We start from the raw sequence: 20,264 nt of genomic DNA on the forward strand, positions 1-20,264 counted from the left end.
GGATATACACAGTACATTCTTGCGATAAGGATGACAAAGTAGTCTAATCTAATGTATAAAAAAAAAAACTACTTTAAAATATTATAGGTATTACTGCTGCTACTGTTTTTTAGTATAAATAAATTATGATACTTAGAATATATTTAATTCTCATTGTCCATTTATATCTCACTAATACAGGATGGATTTTCTTTTTGGGTCAGTGAGCCTGAGGGCAGCTACCAGATCCCGTGCTGCTACGAGAAAACGGTCTTAGAAGACCTTCCCTCGATTTAAAATTAATGAAGATTGGCTTTTACAGATTTTGGAAAAAAACATACAGGGTGCGACAAAAAGGTAATTTTTGACAAACTTTTTTTTTGATGCCAATCGATCCCATTCCTATTGAGGATCAAAAGCTTGTATGGAACCAAAAAAAATTTCCGGCTAGAAAAGCCACAAATCGAGGAAAACTTTTCCCATACAATTTGTATGAAAATGAAAACTTTAATTTTTCACATGCTATTTTTGTATGCCAATCGATTCCATTCCTATCCAGTATCAATAGTTTCCTAGGGGTCAACTTACGGTAATAATGTTTAGTACAGCCACAAATTAAAGAAAACTTTTAGGCGAGATAGAAAATTGTGAATAAAATTTCACATTTTCTCCATAGTAAATGTTTGGAAAATGTTTTTATTAATTTGTGGCTTTTTAATACATTACCGTAAGTTGACCCCTAGGAAACTATTGATACTGGATAGGAATGGAATCGATTGGCATACAAAAATAGCATGTGAAAAATTAAAGTTTTCATTTTCATACAAATTGTATGGGAAAAGTATTCCTCGATTTGTGGCTTTTCTAGACGGAATTTTTTTTTTGGTTCCATACAAGCTTTTGATCCTCAATAGGAATGGGATCGATTGGCATAAAAAAAAGTTTGTCAAAATGACCTTTTTCTCGCACCCTGTATGTGTTTTCCAAAATCTGTAAAAGCCAATCTTCATTAATTTGAAATCGAGGGAAGGTCTTCTAAGACCGTTTTCTCGTATCAGCATGGGATCTGGTAGCTGCCCTCACTGACCCAAAAAGAAAATCCAACCTGTATAACATCTTACGGTACTAGTAAAACTCCGATCCCTATACAAGTATACATATAGGTAGGTATTTTGACCATCGCTAAAACCTCTTGGTTCATTTTGGTATTGGTGCGTCCGCTACCGTGGCGTGTGCTCTTCGACCTTATAGCGGCTTGCACGATACCCTTGCTCGCTGGATTCAACTTTAACGACTACGTCATAAGGTGCATTATCCAGCGGACAAGCGTTGCTCGGTGTTCCTTCATGTTGTCGTACATTGCTTGGTCAGTACTCAGTATCATCAGGGCCTTCACTGTATTGCTCGAATGTAACCCGCAGTGTATTCTGAACTTTCTCGTAGACATGTAAACTATAGCTAGACTATTTATTAGTATATTTTTTTAATTTAATTTACTTTACCTTTATGTTCCCTCGACACCATCATTAGGTATAGAGTGTATATATGATAAGTATTAAGATTTATTGTAAGACTATAACCCACTAGGCACTTGTAGGACGATCGATGACTTGTTTTGGTTATTAGACGCTTAGAAGCGCTCATGTCATTATTTTGCCGGACCCTTTGACATTTGCTACAAGATGGCGGCGTGATAGGATTCGTTCACAACTTTTTTTTGCTTGTCCCCAACGCAACTTGTATGCCCCCTGTGTTGTGAACGGACCCTAGCGAACTCGAATGTCCCATATCCAAAAGTCCAGCCAAATGTTTTTGACAAGTTACGCTTACACGCTATCAGTAAATAATGACAAGTCCAACATTAAAGTTTAAAATAACACGCTAAGCACAAAATGATCTGCCTCTTTGGTATCCTGGTTTGAGCGCCAAAATGTAACGATCTACCAGTACCTATGTGTTAGCGTAAAAATGCCAATTCGAATAAGGCACGAGTATGCTACCACGCGACTTGATCTTATTGGCGTTCATTTTGTGCGAATTCAGTGCTGAATGAACGACTGTACGTAAACATAAAGTTCGTAGTAGAGAAATCGACAAATGCCGTCATTATTACTGATAGTGTGTGAGTATCGTGGTGGGACTCGATTCGCGGCATGCTGCGTCCGCTGCTGGCTGATGACCGTGTGTTGTCTGTTGCAGCGAGTATTTGTATGACGCGTTCGCGGACCGCGATAACGTACCCCTTGCCAAGTAAGTGCCCCACGGACACCTAGCGACCCCTAGCCACTTTCCGCTAGCTTACCTTGTGTTCCGCCTGTGTGTCCGCGGCCTTACAACGCGCTAACTCACGCTCGACCAATGGGAGCGCGGCGGCGCTTTTTATAAACGCCGGGCGTTGTAATGCTAGGGCTACACGTTCGCATGATGCTTTTTTCGGTTTAGGTTTACTATTTTATTACAACTGTAAATAAATACGGTGTAGGAACTCTTGTAATATAAGCGTAATATAAATGTATATCCATCGAGAAAGTTTAATCGATAGCATGAGGCATGTCGACTGTAAACTAACGCACGGCCGCATGACGAGACGGACCCTTCCCCTCTGTTCTTTCTGTTTTGTTACTTCTGTTATTTTCCACGCCCGGGCCCATTTTAACTTTAAGGATCGGGTTTCACTCGAAAGTCGTTTCGGTATTCGAGAGATCGTGTCACAGTTTCATCGCTTATTTTCTTGGAAATTACATTTGAAAAAATGAGAACGATCTCTCGAAGCCGAAGCGGCACAGAGGTTGCACTAAGTGAAACGGAATGCAGAGGGTCGAAGCGCAGCACGCTGGACATCGAGGGCAAGCTGGCCATGTGGCGGGGGCGCGCCCCCAGCGCCCCCCCGGCCGCGCCCTCGCCCTCGCCCCCGCCCTCGCGCACGGCGCTGCTGCTGGAGGGCGGCGACGTGGTGTGCGCGCTCGTGCCGCCGCCCGCCGCGCTCATCGACGACCTCAAGACGAGACTCGACGCCAAGGACGAGGACAACGAGTCCGGGATACACGAGTCCGAGTAGACTGTGTTTTTGGTTGTGTAGAAGCCGGTGAAATCTGATCGAGGGTTATGGTGGTATCGGCTGAAATTGGTCGTGCGCCGAATTGAATGGACGTAATTTAGGGATCCGATTCAGAGTTTTTTTTATTTTTATGTCTGTGAAAAACAAAAAGTCATTCATTTCGATGATCTATTTTCGAGGATGGATCCTTTTCGCTAAACTGCGCCGGTGTGCATTTAAGTTTCTATTTAAACTTGCCAGTGTAAAAAAGCGACTAAGTATTATTGTTAGAATTGTATGTCGCATGTGGCGACGTTTAATATTTTTTTATCAAAATTTTCTAGAAATTTTGAACATTTTATAACTGTAAGAATTTAACTACGAAAGCATTTCTATTGAATCTCAATGTATTGTATTTACTCTTTTTGCATCTGTTTTAAAGATTTTTTTTGTTTTGTAAATTAGTGATTGACCAATTTACTGTAGCCAAATTACTCTGGTACGAATCAAAGTCGACATTTATTGTCTTCCACGACTAAGGTCCTGTGCACACAATAAAATACGCATGGTTAATTAATTATAATCATACTTGACCCTTATAGTGTGCACCAGGCTTTAGTTAATATTTAGAACGAACCGTATGTTTTTAGAACCATCTGTATTTTTGAAAAAGGTGACCATAATATCCAAAATGGTCTCCTTTCTCAAAGAGTTATTATTGTTGTTATTTAACAACGCTGTGTCCAATTCGTATTTTAACCATTTATCTAAATTTTTGACGTTTTAACCATTGTTGTTTGGAGACGTATAACGTTTCTCGTCAAGCTAGGGTATATTCTCATATAATTGAAATTATTGTAATCGGTTAGGTTAAGTATCACTCGACGCTTTCGCTTGCAAACACGATACGTCCATTCATTACCTTGTTAACCGCTTATGCCTCGCTCCGCGTTTTTGGATATTTGATCAAATATTGGACAATTTGAACCATCGCGACTTCAGCCTTCTATAGAGTAAGTTTACACTAAGTTTGCATCGACTCGACAGTGGCAAAAATCAAATCAAAACATCCTTTTACTTTACGTACAGATTAGACAATCTGTAAGGGGTTTTTTCTAGACGACGAAGACCCGCAATGCGGGGCTTCTATTTCTGTTCTATTTTAATTTATGGGAAGATTGCAATACGATTATTTTGCCCTTCAAAATATTAGAAATTGATATTTAACGAAATGAAAACGGGTCACCAGTTAGAGGCGAACATTTTAAGCTAGTCTCTTTTCACCGATCAATCTTGGTAGGGCCACTGTTTGACCAAATATCTAATAACCAATCATATACACTAAACGCAACGCTGGTACAATTTTTGACAGTAGTGTTTTACAATAAATGCGTATATCCATACTGTAGCTTGACATATCGTATGATAACGTTTTGAGCAGTTTTGCAGATAGTTTTGATAATCACATACGGTAGCTTGGATAGAATTTGTACGGATTTAGAGTAAGAATGAAGTGACTGAATTGAAGGAAAGTCTGCGTATCATATCGAAATTGATGTAGGTAGAAGTTGTACATTGGACGATTACACTTGCTGTGTTTGTTTGGGTTTCATGCGATAATTTTAATTATCTAGAATATCAAAATGACTATAAAGTAAACAAGTTAATGACATAAATACATTTATTCGGTCATTTTAGCTAGGTTGAATACAAATTGAAAGAAACTGTTTTCCAGAAACAGATTTTTGATGTGATGATATTTCCAGGGCTTGTTGGTAATAATAAATGTGCTATAATGGCGGTGATCTTGGACACGGCGCGGATAGTCCGCCGGTTCCTCTCTCTGCAGCCCTGACCACCGGCAGCTTGGGCCCTGCCCCGCTGCTGGCGGCACCTGTTTATATAGTAACGGCACCAGTCATGGGACATTTAAGAGGAAATTTGGAGTATTTGTGATATTTCCCTGATACATGTAAAAGTTCTACCGCTTAGCTTGTTAAAAGATGAATATCCTATCCTTCTTTCATGTTTCAGGCGTGTTGTATCAAAGATACTGCAGTTAGTTTCCACATAATTAATAAATTAAAAGTATGTTTTTTTTCTCCAGTCATGGACACCAAAGCTCCAGTAATGGAACCCCGGTAATGGACGTGGATCCAGTAATGGGCCCCCTATAATGGGCATACCCTATCAGTATAAGATATTGGAATAGGGAATAAGTTTTTGGCAAAAAACTAGTTATTAGTCATTTTTGTCACCCGATTGCATTGTCATCCGATTTGCATACGTATCCAAAATTTCAACTCAAATGCCATTTCCAAGATTTGAACCACACTAACTAATACAGGGTGGATTTTCTTTTTGGGTCAGTGAGGGCAGCTACCAGATTCCGTGCTGCTACGAGAAAACGGTCTTAGAAGACCTTCCCTCGATTTCAAATTAATGAAGATTGGCTTTTACAGATTTTGGAAAAAACATACAGGGTGCGAGGAAAAGGTAATTTTTGACAAACTTTTTTTTTGATGCCAATCGATCCCATTCCTATTGAGGATCAAAAGCTTGTATGGAACTAAAAAAAATTCCGGCTAGAAAAGCCACAAATCGAGGAAAACTTTTCCCATACAATTTGTATGAAAATGAAAACTTATATTTTTCACATGCTATTTTTGTATGCCAATCGATTCCATTCCTATCCAGTATCAATAGTTTTTTTGGGGTCAAAATTAAATTTCACATTTTCTCCATAGTAAATGTACCTATGGAATTTTTTTTTATTAATTTGTGGCTTTTTAGTACATTATCGTAAGTTGACCTCAAAGAAACTATTGATACTAGATAAGAATGGAATCAATTGGCATAGAAAAATAGCATGTGAAAAATAAAAGTTTTGATTTTCATACAAATTGTATGGGAAAAGTTTTCCTCGATTTGTGGCTTTTCTAGCCGGAATTTTTTTTTAGTTCCATACAAGCTTTTGATCCTCAATAGGAATAGGATCGATTGGCATCAAAAAAAAAATTGTCAAAAATTACCTTTTTCTCGCACCCTGTATGTTTTTTCCAAAATCTGTAAAAGCCAATCTTCATTAATTTGAAATCGAGGGAAGGTTTTCTAAGACCGTTTTCTCGTCGCAGCACGGGATCTGGTAGCTGCCCTCACTAACCCAAAAAGAAAATCCACCCTGTATACAAACTAACAGGGCAAGTTAAATAAAATTTTGTAAAAACGATATTAATTTATCCGAAGTCCGAGAAGACCTCCTGACATAGTTCGTACGAGTAACTATACATTATACTTCTGTATTGTTTAAACATGAAATTACGCCATGGCAAGCATCATTATGTAAATTATCCCATCATAGGAGGTATGCAGTTTTACAGCTCCTATAATACCTCAAATACCTCTATTTTTTATACATCTCTAGAGTCACAACATAATGTGTTGTATACCTTATCTCATGGTAAATGCAATTAACAAAACACATTCTAGTTTACACCAAGTAATAATTAATTACAATTTAATATATGAACTCACCTCTCTTAGCGAAGTTGTTAAGAATTCTTACTGGTTATTTTTTCCAGTGACACGACAACTTTTGGGTTGGCGCCAATTTCTTAAAAATTAACCGAAATTAATAAAAAGTAAAACTTAAACAGCTCTATGACTCTTATTTATGGTAAAATATTGCCAGTGTTTATAAACTACTTTTACATACTTATTTTAGAGGATTTGTGGTTTTATGTCCCATTACCGGTTCCACGTCCATTATAGGGTCCATTACGTTATATTTTTTATATTGTCTTGTAAATGTTTTTGTATTTTAATTTTATATCCATATTGTAAAAAACCCTAACCTAAGAAGAGAAATAAATAAGAATAATGTGCTAAACCAAAATGTGGCTTCCTAGCTTTCTTAGACAAATGTAGACCCTCTGGGGCCCGTTTCTCAAAAGCTTGTAACTTGTAATAACGTCTATCTCTTCTATGTATTTTATGTAATTAACTGGTTTGGTTTGACGTAAATAAATGTAGTTTCTTTCTTTCTTTCTTTCTAATACAAGCGGATGTCACTTTTTGACAGCTTTTGTTAGAAAGGGACTTCCACTTGTATTACAAGTTACAAGCTTTTGAGACACGAGCCACTAGTATGGCTCCTAAGGTAAATGTATTGAAAGCAAAAAGCACATGTGTATTCGAGAAGTACCATTCACAGATCAATATAATTATGCCATTAGGGCCTCTATCCACTGGCGGTCTTCGTAACTTATATTATAGCAATCGCTATTTGAATCGCCGAAAAACAGTCAGGCCTTTACTGATTCTGTGTCATCGTCCTATGTAAACTATATGGAATATCAGCAACATATTTACGTAAACTAAGTGCAATGCAGTGAATTGATGTACCCAGTATACCATTTACCATTAACTGTATTCCCTGTGTGTTGTGCGTACGCTAAGTCTTTTCGATGTTTACATTTATACCTACATTGTAAGGTAACAAACTTAGGATAAGAAGTACTTTTCTGCTACTCATGACGTCATTGTTTAATTTTTCATTCTTGTTAATATGGTTGTGGTGATATTTGTCCTAATATGCCTTGCGATATTTTATTTATTTATGGAGTAGTTAGAGTTCTATTGATTTGATTTGACGTTGAATTAATAAAAATCTGATTTAAAAAAATATTAATGACGTACACTCATTTGTAGCAAAAAAGTGACTGCGCTAATGTAAGTAGCTGATAAGTTAGTTGTAAGTCCAGATTAGGACCGATGTCCAGAGGCGGCGCGATAGGTAAACTATACATTTGTTTGCGTTGCTTGAGCATGCGTAATACGCGGCACACCGAGCTTCCGAATAATTTAATTAAACGTCATATGTACTCGATATGAATTCTATATAGACCGTGCGCGTTGGACAGACCCCAATGTTCATAAATCCAAAACTTAGTTTACACTTCACACCAAGCAGTTCCCACGCACAGTTCTGCCCTTGTGCGTTGCAGAGTTTGCCATCTTGTGGCCTAAATCGGAAACTTAAACTTGACATTCACATTCGCCAATAAATATTGAGCTTCTGTGCTTGCCGGTCTCCTGCAGTCTCGCACGCTTCCTATTGTGAGTTATTTTAGGTACTTGTAAAATAAAAATAAAATGACGTGATTCGGTAACTCGACCGTAGTTGAGTTAGTAAAAACAATTGCGTGAAACATACTGTGGTTCTGGTGCATTGGAGACAACATGTTTTAATGCTCTTTTGTGGTGCTTGTGAATATGAAATATATATTTATAGAATAAATAGAGAATAACGGAACTAAAATAATGTCTATCTTGTTAGTAAATACTCGGCATATTTTATATTTGAAGTGTTTGTTTAAAATTAATTAAATTTATTGGGAAAAGGCGCAGAACATAGGTAGCTTAGCATCCCTGCATAAAGCCTGACCAGTAATATATGATCATTGTCAAGAGGGCGCTGCTATAGGGTGACAGTTCAGTATAGTATGAAAAAAATAGTTCCAGTGAAATTCCGCAACATGGCGCGTGATCCTATATTCCTGGTCAGGCTTTACATTTTTATATGCAGGGGTGCTTAGCTAATATTTAGTTTTGCTGACTCTACTTGGACGGGTCTATAGAATTTCATCCAACTATTTTTTATACATTTCTAGCCACATATAGCTTTGTGTGCCGCGGCATCCTATATATGCTATATGTTAACAGCTTATGTGTGTGTGTGCTAACTTTTCGAGATCTTTCCGTTCATGTTTAGGTACTTGTTTAGTGCACTAAATTAGGCATGTTTGTCTCCTAATAAATTATAATTACCTAATTTAAATCATCACTACTAAAATTAACTTTATTTTTGTCTCTTTTGAGACCAATTTACATTTAAAAAATTATAATAAGCATGAAATCATTTTACTCAGATAAGATTTTACTGAAATACTTTTCTTAATTACGACGAGACTTTTCTAAAACTGTTATCTAACTTATACAGACTACACATTGTAAAAATATGCACATTTAAGTTCCTTTCTTGTTTATTTTTAAACTTAAAATCAACTGCCCTAAATGAGACAATGGTGGAAAAAAAGGTGAAAAGAAAATAAGCATGTAAAACCTTTCAAGAATATCATCAGACAGAAATAAATCTGGTGATTAAAAATAAAGTAAGTAACTGTGTTTCAACCATAAAATGCCTTAATTAAACATTTTCCATTAAATTAATATATTTTTTATTCCACCAGACCAGATACTAAAATAGACCAGATACTAAAATGAGAAATTAATGTTCTTGCCCAATCTACTCGGGACCCAATCTACCTATCTGTCACATTACTACAAAACCAGGTCGGGGACCCTGCCCAGTTGTGATAATTATTACGTACCTACTACAAAACCAGATCTGGGGCCTATTGCATAACATTTTACAACTCATAATACAAGCGGAAGTCTCTTTCTAATAAAAGGGAATGAAAAGAGGCGTCCGCTTGTATTATGAGTTGTAAAATGTTATGCAATAGGCCCCAGGTAGTAGATTGGGCAATATAACTCTCATTTCAGTATCTAGGATATAAAATGTAAGTTAATAAGCATTTCATTATTTCAAGTTGATAGTTTCACACATTATTTTTACACCATTTTTCTCACGGGAACTTAAGTAAAACTAGAAGATTTTGTGTGGAGTCAGTATTGCCAGTGAAATGTCCGTGCAATGTGCGGTCGGTGTCACGCTTGCCATTGCGCACGGTAGCTTTTGTGTGCCATACACGAATACATTTATTTATCGTTAAATATTGACAATTATATGGGCGAGACAGCGAAACTTGACAATACAGTCAATTCACGGGACAAAGGTAAGTAGAAAATACCATAACGGCTCGGCCACGACATTGCGCGACCGGCGACAGCAACCATAGGTTAGAGCGAGACACAGCGATCGGACCTTTCTTTCCCACCTATAGTTGCCGTCGCCGGTCCCGCAATGTCGTGGCCGAGTCGTAAAAATCAGACATTGAAATAAGGCCGTGCTACACATTGACCAACTAAGCCTTCGACAGTTCATGGTCTCTTGGCCGGGCGCAATACAATTTGATGGCAAACCACACGAAACTAGCAAGCTCGCCTTAGCTGGAGGCCAGAGGGCCTACCGCGAACCACGTTCGACGTGTTGCCTCTCTGTCGCACTTGTAAATTCGTACGTAAGTGTGACAGGGAGGTAACACGTCGAACGTGGTTCGCGGTAGACCCTCTGGTTGCTTTGCTAGCCGTGTAGCGCGGGATGTAATGCCCGTTCACATTTATTCCAGTAACATTCCAGTCCATTGATCGAATCGTGGAATGTTACTGGAATAATGTGCACTGGCACTGGGATATACTCACTCCCCGGATTGATGGTGAATCACGAGTCTTAAATTACGTCAGTCCGGTTTAAATTTTTCAATCGTTCGCTCGTTTTCGCTGTGTCGCCCGAATGAACGTCGTAGCGTGTTCGAAATGTTCGTTGCTCTAGATAAAGAAGTTTATTTAAAGTCGGTCTTATATCGTCAGGTGACAAGCAAAACTCACTAATTACTAAAAAATATTTAAACAAAAATCAACCATTTATTAGAACTAATATGGTTCACTATGGCTACGAACTTGTGGTGGTAATTAGTGAGTTTTGCTTGTCACCTGACGATATATGAGATGGCAGAAGACGGATCACTAGGTAAATGATACCTAATGATTTAATGAGTATATAGTTGTGCTCAGAATATCCAAGACCTTTGCACGATTATTATTTTACCTATCTTTGATAGGTATCTATGTGGTTTCTTAATAAGTATGTACATTTATTTTGGCAACGAGCATTTCCATCGCTTCTCCAAAGTTCCTGAACTATCCATTTATGAACGTAATGTTTTAGCGCCTACAAGGCAGAGAAGCGCGCGGGGCGAGACGCGCGGCGCGGGGGCGGGGGCGGGGCCGGGGGCGGGGGCGGGGGCTCGGGCGCGCGGGAGGAGGCGCGCGGCGCCGCGCTGGCCACGCCCCTCGACGCACACCACGCGCGCAGATATAATGATATGGCGCCAAAGTGAGTACACACACACGCACACGACACACGCATGCACCTATGCGCACTCACACACACCTGATGAAGGCGGGAATGCCCTGCTGCAAGTATAGTTGTGAGAATGTTTCCCAATTCCCAATGAAATGGTCTCGCACGACACAACTTTTGATAGACATAAGTAAGTATAGTCAGGCTCCAACCGACAAGGTTAATGATGATAACCTAGTAACGTATACGTTATCCGGATATCGAATAAGTACGGAACCTACGTACCCTAAATGATACGAAAGATATTTAGCTTTACCACTTTATAACCAGACTTTTACTAAAGTCAAAACATAAATAGTTGAGACAAGTTTAATTAGCAATTTACTGGTAATGTTATAATTCTTATGAAGCGCCAAAGAGCATGTTGAGCATACATTCGTTACTACAAAGTCAAAGAAGTGTTTCTGTAACACGTTACACGTCGTGTTTCTGGCGTTGAATGTTACAGCAACGCGTATGAACTGTTACAGCAACACACTTTAAGGCCTTACACATTTATAATAGTTGCACGTTGCACCATTTGTTACTGCAACACCAAGTGTTACAGTAACAAGTGTTCACGCAATTCGCATGTTGCGCGCCGCGTTACAGCATGTTGAATGTTGCATTGCGTGTTGCAGGCACTGGGAAGAAGGCCCACCCCGCTACCACGGACCCACTGAGTACGAGCGGCCCCCTCCCTACTACTATCCCGGACCAAAGTGAGTACTCTCACTTGTATCCTTATGTTAGGTATTTACCTAGTACAAACAGCAACATTGCTAACTGTAAACCGGTGGACCTTATTACAAACGGCATAACGTCCAGCGATGTACAGTTAACCTTTTCGACGCCGTGTCAAACACAAAAGCTGTCACGCTGACGCCACGTCACCGAAGTGTCAAAACTGAAATTGAACTTTATGCATATGCACGTAGGTCTATGTTGCTCTGTGGTATGTGACCGATTAATCGGTCTTTGGCGTTGAACCTACGGTGCGGATATATCGGTCATTGGCGTCCAAAAGGTTAACAGTGTTGGCGATGGTACTTTTAGGGCCAGTTGCACCGACCACAATTAGCGAACTGGATGAGTTCACTCGGTAGTGAAGTGTGAAATTTTCCGTATTTTGCAAAATCTTTAACAGTGCTGGTGTGGTGCAACTGACCCTTAACTCCTACCTTTTTGTCCATATTCAATAAATTTATTCATATATTATAGTTTTACATCTATCGTCAAAGTCTTTATACTTATATTTATATCGTTAATCTCTCTCAATACTAATTGCAAATAAAATGAAACCCCCATACAAAGCAAAAAATCAGTTTCAACACTTTCAACCTATTTTATATTGAATTCCATTTATTATTGAGTATGCAACCAAAGCGCTATTTTCAGGGTGCTATTATAAATATTTCTTTAACTTAACTACCTAACACCCTTATTTGTTTTTATTATTAATGTAATCAATAAATGATCGTCTCGTAGTCTACTATATTTTCTTTATAAAAAAAATATCATAAAAAAGTCTTTGAACGACTCCCTATGCTCGGATATCCCAAAATTCCTCCACACATTGAATAGTCCCTATGCTTACGCTTCTCAAGGTGGTGGTAGCACGTAATTTATGTGCCCAACATTTACCATTCAAATCTCAACTGTACCCCACTAACATTACGGTCTCTTTTCCAGTGATAGACAGTAAACTGGCCCTCACGGAACTAGACGACGACCTGCTGAAATACTGAGACCGCTCCGCGCGGACCTGAGAACAGAAAGGTCACAACTACCACAACTGATGTAGAGCGATTTGAACTCTATGCGGTTCGCGCAAGACTCAATTTAAAACGATAATTGTTGAAGAGCCGTTCAGGTTCTTGATACGATACGTAAAGAGTATTTTTCCAATATAGCCAAGCCTTGAGATTGTATCGATATTATTACCTTTGACATGTGACATATTAATTAATTATGCAACGATGACATATTTGATAATAATGATAATTCGGAAGGCATACTTTACATGGCATTTGCAATGACAGAGTGTAGTGTGCCAGTGTCATCATTAATGTCAAATTTCTATGAAAATATAGCGATTATAATGACGCTGCCACACTTTGTTCCGTTCAAATTGCAAAAATAGCTTAGACGGACTCTGTCTTTTTACACAATGGTGGCAAACAAACCTTCTGCCCATCTAATTTGACTAAAATGCGAAAAAGGTAATAATATAGATGTTTATAATGGCATCCCATTTAGGTTACCCTTAAGGGGATGTCCCCATAGTTAATTGTTGCAAGATCTTCGTCTATAGGGTAAATAATGAAATCGTAAGTAGTACTGTACCTTAAGTGATGTAATGATGTTCATACACAACAGTTAAGGTTTTAGGCCGACAAAGACAGATCAGATTGTTGTATAAGTTATCAGTCTCACTTTTGTGTCATAGACGACGTTTTACAATCCTTAATTTAAATATGACCCGCAGCGCCATCTAGTTTGATTGTCAACAACATAGTCAATATGCGTATCTCTGACTATGGTTATTTAATTTAAAATTAAATTTAATTATTTTATTTATATATCTTGTTTAGAAAGTGAAATGAATAAAATTTAAAATTTATAAATACGCTAGAAAAGTATAAATATAACTAGCGACCCGCCCCGGCTTCGCACGGGTTAGCAAATTATATATACACCTTCCTCTTGCATCAGTCTATCCGCATCAAAATCCGTTGCGTAGTTTTAAAGATCTAAGCATACATACAGACAGACAGACAGCGGGAAGAAACTTTGTTTTATACTATGTAGTGATGAAACGAAAGGTTATGTAGCTGTGCAAATAATGTTACAATGTTGGATAAGTTATGGGTGGTGTTGTTAGTGACCAGGCGGCCTAGCCAAGGTGACGATCGCTATCGCTTCGCCATCGAATCGCTTTGTGTCTCTCTATCACTCTTTCATATTAGTGTGACAGTGACAGTTGCGTTTCGTTCGCTACGGAGCGTTAGAGATTGGCAGGTTGGCTACGCGGCCTTGGCATTTTAGTCACGTGGTCCGAGTAGGGTGACCATAAAAGATTATAAGTGGGGATTAGCTTTCTTTTATAGCGAAAATTGATTAAGTAAGTAGCTCATTAATTACGATAAACAAACGCTTCGTGTTTGTCTCCAGCAGCATCGGAAAACATGATTACGATTCACGATTAAATAATTGTGCAAATTATTGATCCGTCTGTAGCAGCCTAAAGTTTTTACTGTTGTGTTACGGACAAGTCTGCCAACTAATATGTGATGGTCAGAACTTTAATTATACAATATTAGTGTTAACGAGTCGGTCCGTCTAGCCGGAGTCTCACAGTAACTGCCATACGTTGACTGTCATTTAGTATTTTTTACCGTTTGAGAAGGCTTTAATTTCTAACGAAGTGCGCATAACTTGATACTTAAAATGGTGCGTCCACACTTTGATATTTATGTTTTGTGTGCATAGTGGCAACATGCTTATTGCTGTCATACTTAAAAAAACGCATCTCTAAAATAAGAATTACAGTTCGAAATCAAATGACTAAAAAAAAATTACAATTGGTTTAAGGGTTAACATATTGCCGGCTAAAGTCCTCCCCAGGTCAGGTTAAATCTAAGATACCTCTTAACATTTGAAGATTGGAGAACGATATTTAATGTTGAAACTCTCTTAACTCCGTCTTAATGTAAATCTCAAAAACACGGGTGTGGACGTACGTAAAACAAATAAGTATAAAAAATAATTATTACAGGCCGTCCCATGAAATGAACATTTAAAAACATTAAAAAGGAAATAAATACGTACATTATAAGTTATAACAGATTATTAAGTAATGCGCGTTTCGTCTTAGTAGGCAATCTTGCCGCACAAATATTGGGAATTTTGAGTTATTCTCGAATATGAATTAATTATAAGTAATCTAATTTAATCGCTACAATGATTTGTTACGAAAAAGACAATATCGCCAAACTTTGTATTGTGAGCGCACCGTAGCACCGCTTACGTAACGTAGTTAGATTTATTTAGAAAGGTACTGTTTTAAACAGTTTAAGAGCAAAGAAAACGGGTACACTTTGGATATAAATTATATTCAAAGTAACCCTTTTTCAATGCCCGTTTCATTTCCAGACAAAAGGTTTTCGGTTTCGGTAAAGACAACTTTAGAAATCGTCTATATCGACAGCAAAGCACCTTTTGCCTGTGAACGTCACTTAAATATCGAAATAAGTGGTGTATCGGTGCTAGACTTCTATTTAACCACGCAAAGTCGTATAGCGTACTCGATCGATGCGTTATATAGTATATTACATACCAAAGGCAGTGAAGTAAGAAATGTCTCAGATCACACGTAATTGTCGGTCGAGGCGAAACCGAAGTCGACAAACATGTGATCTGATGCGTTCATATTTACTGCCCGAGGTGTGTTTTATTACAATTTCTGTTCGACGGAGCCGGAAAGCGGCAACTTTGTTAAGTGATGCGTGCTGAAAGTCGACGCTTTCCGCACGGGGAACAGAAAAAGTGATTTGTGCGTGTCGAATAGTGGTCAGAGAAGAGATTCGATGCATTTATTAATAAGGTTAGTATACTCGGCTGTCGGCCGCTACTCATTTATTCTTATTGTAAGCTAGCGGCCCGCGACTGGCGAATCATGGAGAATTTACGCAACTACACATTAGTCACATCACGAATTTTAATCTATGGTCGTCAGTACGTCTGATCATCGCTCGATGGCATATAGAGCTATATATAAATTTAGGTTATAATGTCTTTCCTGTGTCCGTAATGGTATGAATTTTGGCACTAGGAAATATTAGTTTTAATCAAAAGTGACTAAAGTAAGGACTCTAAGCACTCGCCAACTCCTTCGCTATCGTACGTACATAATTTTAAAACTGACCCATAGGAAATGATGGGCTAATGTACGAAAATCTTCCAGAAGGGCTATGATGGCCGTCTCTTTATCATTTGCCACCATACCTGTCACGTTCTAACAACTATGTAAGTGCAAAAGTGACGCATGACATGACAGGTGATAAAAACAAGACCATAATACCGCTGCTGCTTAGCGTTCTTGCTATAGTATCTTTACAAAAAGTCGTCAGCGATGATTGTAAGTGGTAGCCCTAAGAAGTATAGTGAGTTTGTATTTTACAAGTAAAGAATCTTAGTATCCGCTCGTCTGTGGGCGAGGATAGGCCCTATTTAGTTAATTATTTGGTGATTATCCATTATTGTAAGTGATTTTTTTAATTGTTGACTCGGTGCGAGAGAGTGCAAATTTTTATTTAGGTGTATTAAATGTGTCATATTGTATTCGTTAGTTAGGTTTGAGACTGGTAAAAGACTGCCAAACTCGATATGAAGTTTCTTAAATTGTGTTATAGATGGCGCCTCTTTCGCAAGGTTTCTTGGTATGTTTTCAAGTGACAATCATCTATAGAAAACGCCAATCAATGTGTGGAAATTATCACATTAGTTTTCTACGCATCTGTCATCCGGATGTATTTTTACTTCGCGATTGACGTTTGATAAACGATCATCATCTTGGCTACAGCTAAAGTTCTTCGATAAAAACGCCATCTAGTGAATAAACTGAGAATGTCAGGTAGACTGGAACGTCGCTAAGGTAACGCCATCTGTTGTTGAATAAACTGAGAATGTCAAGAGGTAGACTGGAACGTTGTTAGAATAACGCCATCTGTTGTAGATGTAGAGTGGTTAAGAAAACGTATGGAGCTTGGCAGTCTGTTTTACTAGTCTCTGGTTAGGCGTATGTAATGCCAAATATGTCGGTGCGCCGCGGCTCGCCGCTTCCCTTTCCCTGCTCATTTTACTGTAGCGGGACTTCTGAACTATTTAAAATTATTTTTGGGGACACTACATTATTCTCAGAAAGTTCGAAAGCATTATTATAAAATCGTTTATAAGAAAGCATCTTCCGCAATTTGTTATGGCTATTTTATCACATTCTCTCAAATTTATTATATTTTTTGTTTGATCTTAGGATGATCTATTTTCGTTTTGTTTACTTAGATATATATCATTAGTTAAATTTTATTATAGCGGAAAATGGCTTCATACCTCGTTTTTTTAGATTGGAAATTTTCTAACTACAAAAGTAGTGGTTATTAACTTTTTCTTCTAAAATGCTAGGGTTCCTATGATATCTAATATTGCGGTACAATAATATGTAAAAGACACTATAATTCAGTGTATAGTTACTCAGATTTAATTTTGGATGAAAAAAGTTACCACTACTTTTGAGGTTATAAAATTACTAATCTGAAAAAAATCGGGGTATAGTATCTGAAATAATGAAAAATGTTTTCGGACTGTTTTGGGAAACGTGTGTTGCCTTGTTTTACCAATTTACTGCTCAATTCCACGTTTTTTATAAATTAAATGTCGGTGCTATGCATGCATCAGGTTTATGTTCAACATACGAGCCTTTTGGTTCATTGTATTGTATTTGTACATGTACATGTAATTCGTCACAAGTAGAATAAGATAAGATATCCAATTCTGCGTTTTGTATGAACTAAGTAACAGTTAAAACTTATTGTAATCGTCAATTTTGTCTATAAATATATCGAATGACGAGTTTCGCGACGGCGCTAAGGAAAATTCGATCTTAAAATTACATTAGTAAGATTGAAATTTCCGTAGTGTGTTGTCGTGACGTACTAGAATAACTGTACCACATTTTAAGCTAATAAAGTTAGCATCACGCTTATACCCTTATTTTTCTCACCATATTGCGTTCCTATTTAACTTCTTAAAACCTAGTTTGAATGACACTTTGATAGCTCGATCTAGAAAATGCTTTTGAGAAAACCATGCCATCTATTGGGAAATCAGGTCAAGTTAAAACGAAATCTAAATGATTGTATGGCAATAGCATATTTTGAAATTGTAACCCTACAGTCATAGTATTAAAGTTCATTCTTGAAAAAAGCGCCGTGAGCTTCGGCTAGAATCACAGCAAAAGGAACTGCACGGCTACCACGAGTTGGCGTTTGACATTTACGTTAGCGTCTCTCTATCATAGAGTCTATCATTGTATTGAGAGTGGATTGAGATCGAGTTTACGCAGTCGCTAACGTAAACGTCTAAAGTGTCAACTCGTGGTACGGCTACTGGTGAGATTTCTGCCAAATTACCATTGTGTTCATGTATGTTTCTTCTAGACTGCCGTATAAAGTTTATGCTAGGTTTATTATCCATAATGTGGTATGGCCTGGGCCAAATGGTGTAACTCAAAAGATCTCTCTATTCAACGTTTGAGTTACGTTACTACGCCCCGGAGGACAGGAGGGTTACCGCGAACCACGAAAGAAGTTTTGCCTCTCTGTCGCACTTATGAATCCGCACGTAAGTGCTACAGAGAGGTTATTACTTCGTTTGTGCTTCGCGGTAGACCCACTGAAACGAGGCGGGTCGCTGATATTGAGCTACGTTTTTCCTTTTCACTCTTTCAAATGTGGAACATTTCTTTTAAAGTATTTCGGGACTTGAAAAATGAACCTTAATACGTTATAATTAAGGTCGATGCTGTAATGACATGTGATTTTCGAGTTGCGCCATTTTAATGCCCGTTTAAGGTGTTTGGGAACTTGAAAAATGAACCTTAATGTGTTACGTTCAAGGTCGATGTTCTAATGACAGGTGATATGAAAACGGAGCTCGAATCGGCGCTCGCGCAGAAGCGTACGTAGTGTAGTGCGCAAAGGCCGATTGTAATAAATAAATACACTTCATTATCTCCCATATTGTGTTTTACTGTCAGTTACCTAATGGGGGTTGGCGACTGTCAAAGGTTTGCATAGATGGCGCCATCATAGCATGCCCCTTTTTCTATGAAATTTGGCTTAAAGGGCTGGCATCTAGGGTATTAAAAAAACAAAAAAATTACACAATTCGAGGGATTGATAGGGCAAGCTATGATGGCGCTATCTGCTAAATACTTGGACCGGCCAACACTTCAAGTTTTCCTGTAAGGTGTTATTTTTTGGCTTATGTTTGGCCCCGTTTCTGTCAGGTACAGTCAGCATCATGAATAGCGGTTGAAACAACGCGCCAAAATTATCTGACACCCTCTAATACTCTTCCAAATGGAGATAAATCCCTACAGTTTCAAAATATTATTTCTATAGATATGTTTTCTATTATAAAATGATACAATAAAATATAACGAACATGTCTTTATTGGTTAAAGAGGCACTCACTTAACATAACAACGCAACTACTTACATACGCTAGTTAACGACTAACGATACTACAGCTAGTTCATAAATACTGTCGGTGTCGAATGGTGTCGACCAGAGATCAGGCTCGGCTTACATTCTGAAAAAAATTGAAATATTAGTACAAACAAAGATAATTTAACCTTTTGGACGCCAATGACCAATATATCCTCACCGTAGGTTCAACGCCAAAGACCGATTAATCGGTTACATATCACAGAGCAACATAGACCTACGTGCATATGCATAAAGTTCAATTTCAGTTTTGACACTTCGGTGACGTGGCGTCAGCGTGACAGCTTTTGTGTTTGACACGGCTTCGAAAAGGTTAATAGAATAGATGGGGACACTTTTTGATATGTAACACGTATCAGTGAAAGATTAAGGATCAAAGTCAAATGGCGTCCTAAAAGTTTTAATCATCTGTCGAAAGATGGCAGTAATTGTACTGTGAATACAAAATTTACTTTGACAATAACTCTCTATTCTCTTTGGTACGAAGAAGCCCGAAAAGACGGCTCATGGTGCAAGAGTGGAGAGTGTAGAAGATGATCAAAGTGCATACTCACACCAATGATATTATATAACCATAGATAGGCTATACTCATACTTGAGGAGTACAAAAAATGCTTCCATGTTTATTTCTGTGCCTACGAAGAAATCTGTTATTTTTTATTAATTTTCTCATTCCATCCATCTTTGTCACACTCGTTGTTAAACATAAGGTCTTCTCTTTCTCTTTCGGTGTGCGGGAGCTCGTTAGCACGTGCACATTTCTCGCTTGTCCAGCCGCGTCTAAAGGCAACTTGTCCAATTTGTCACAAGTTAAGCGCTTCAATTTTGGAACACCTATAACCTATCTTGAGTTATAAATCATTGACTCACACGT

At 38.1% G+C, this 20,264-nt stretch overlaps 2 protein-coding genes across 4 annotated transcripts in view; one reads left to right on the forward strand and one right to left on the reverse strand.

Annotated features, from left to right (window-relative positions):
• LOC134651259 (prominin-like protein) overlaps nucleotides 1-13,111 on the forward strand; it is a 96,472-nt gene extending 83,361 nt beyond the window's left edge. The window contains exons 17-20 of the mRNA XM_063506328.1: nucleotides 2,179-2,229; nucleotides 10,929-11,096; nucleotides 11,744-11,824; nucleotides 12,795-13,111. Coding sequence (XP_063362398.1) covers nucleotides 2,179-2,229; nucleotides 10,929-11,096; nucleotides 11,744-11,824; nucleotides 12,795-12,807 — 313 coding nt within the window. The 3' untranslated portion in view covers nucleotides 12,808-13,111. The remainder of the gene's footprint in view (nucleotides 1-2,178; nucleotides 2,230-10,928; nucleotides 11,097-11,743; nucleotides 11,825-12,794) is intronic.
• A 6,265-nt stretch (nucleotides 13,112-19,376) lies between these two features.
• LOC134651243 (sodium-independent sulfate anion transporter-like) overlaps nucleotides 19,377-20,264 on the reverse strand; it is a 49,516-nt gene continuing 48,628 nt past the window's right edge. For 2 of the 3 annotated variants that reach the window (XM_063506309.1, XM_063506308.1), the window contains one exon: nucleotides 19,377-19,475. The gene's annotated coding sequence lies outside the window, so the exon portion shown is untranslated. The remainder of the gene's footprint in view (nucleotides 19,476-20,264) is intronic. The other variant, XM_063506310.1, reaches the window with a different exon arrangement.

The sequence above is a fragment of the Cydia amplana genome, chromosome 9, assembly GCF_948474715.1.
Source record: "Cydia amplana chromosome 9, ilCydAmpl1.1, whole genome shotgun sequence".
In the NCBI taxonomy this organism is placed as follows: Eukaryota; Metazoa; Arthropoda; class Insecta; order Lepidoptera; family Tortricidae; genus Cydia; species Cydia amplana.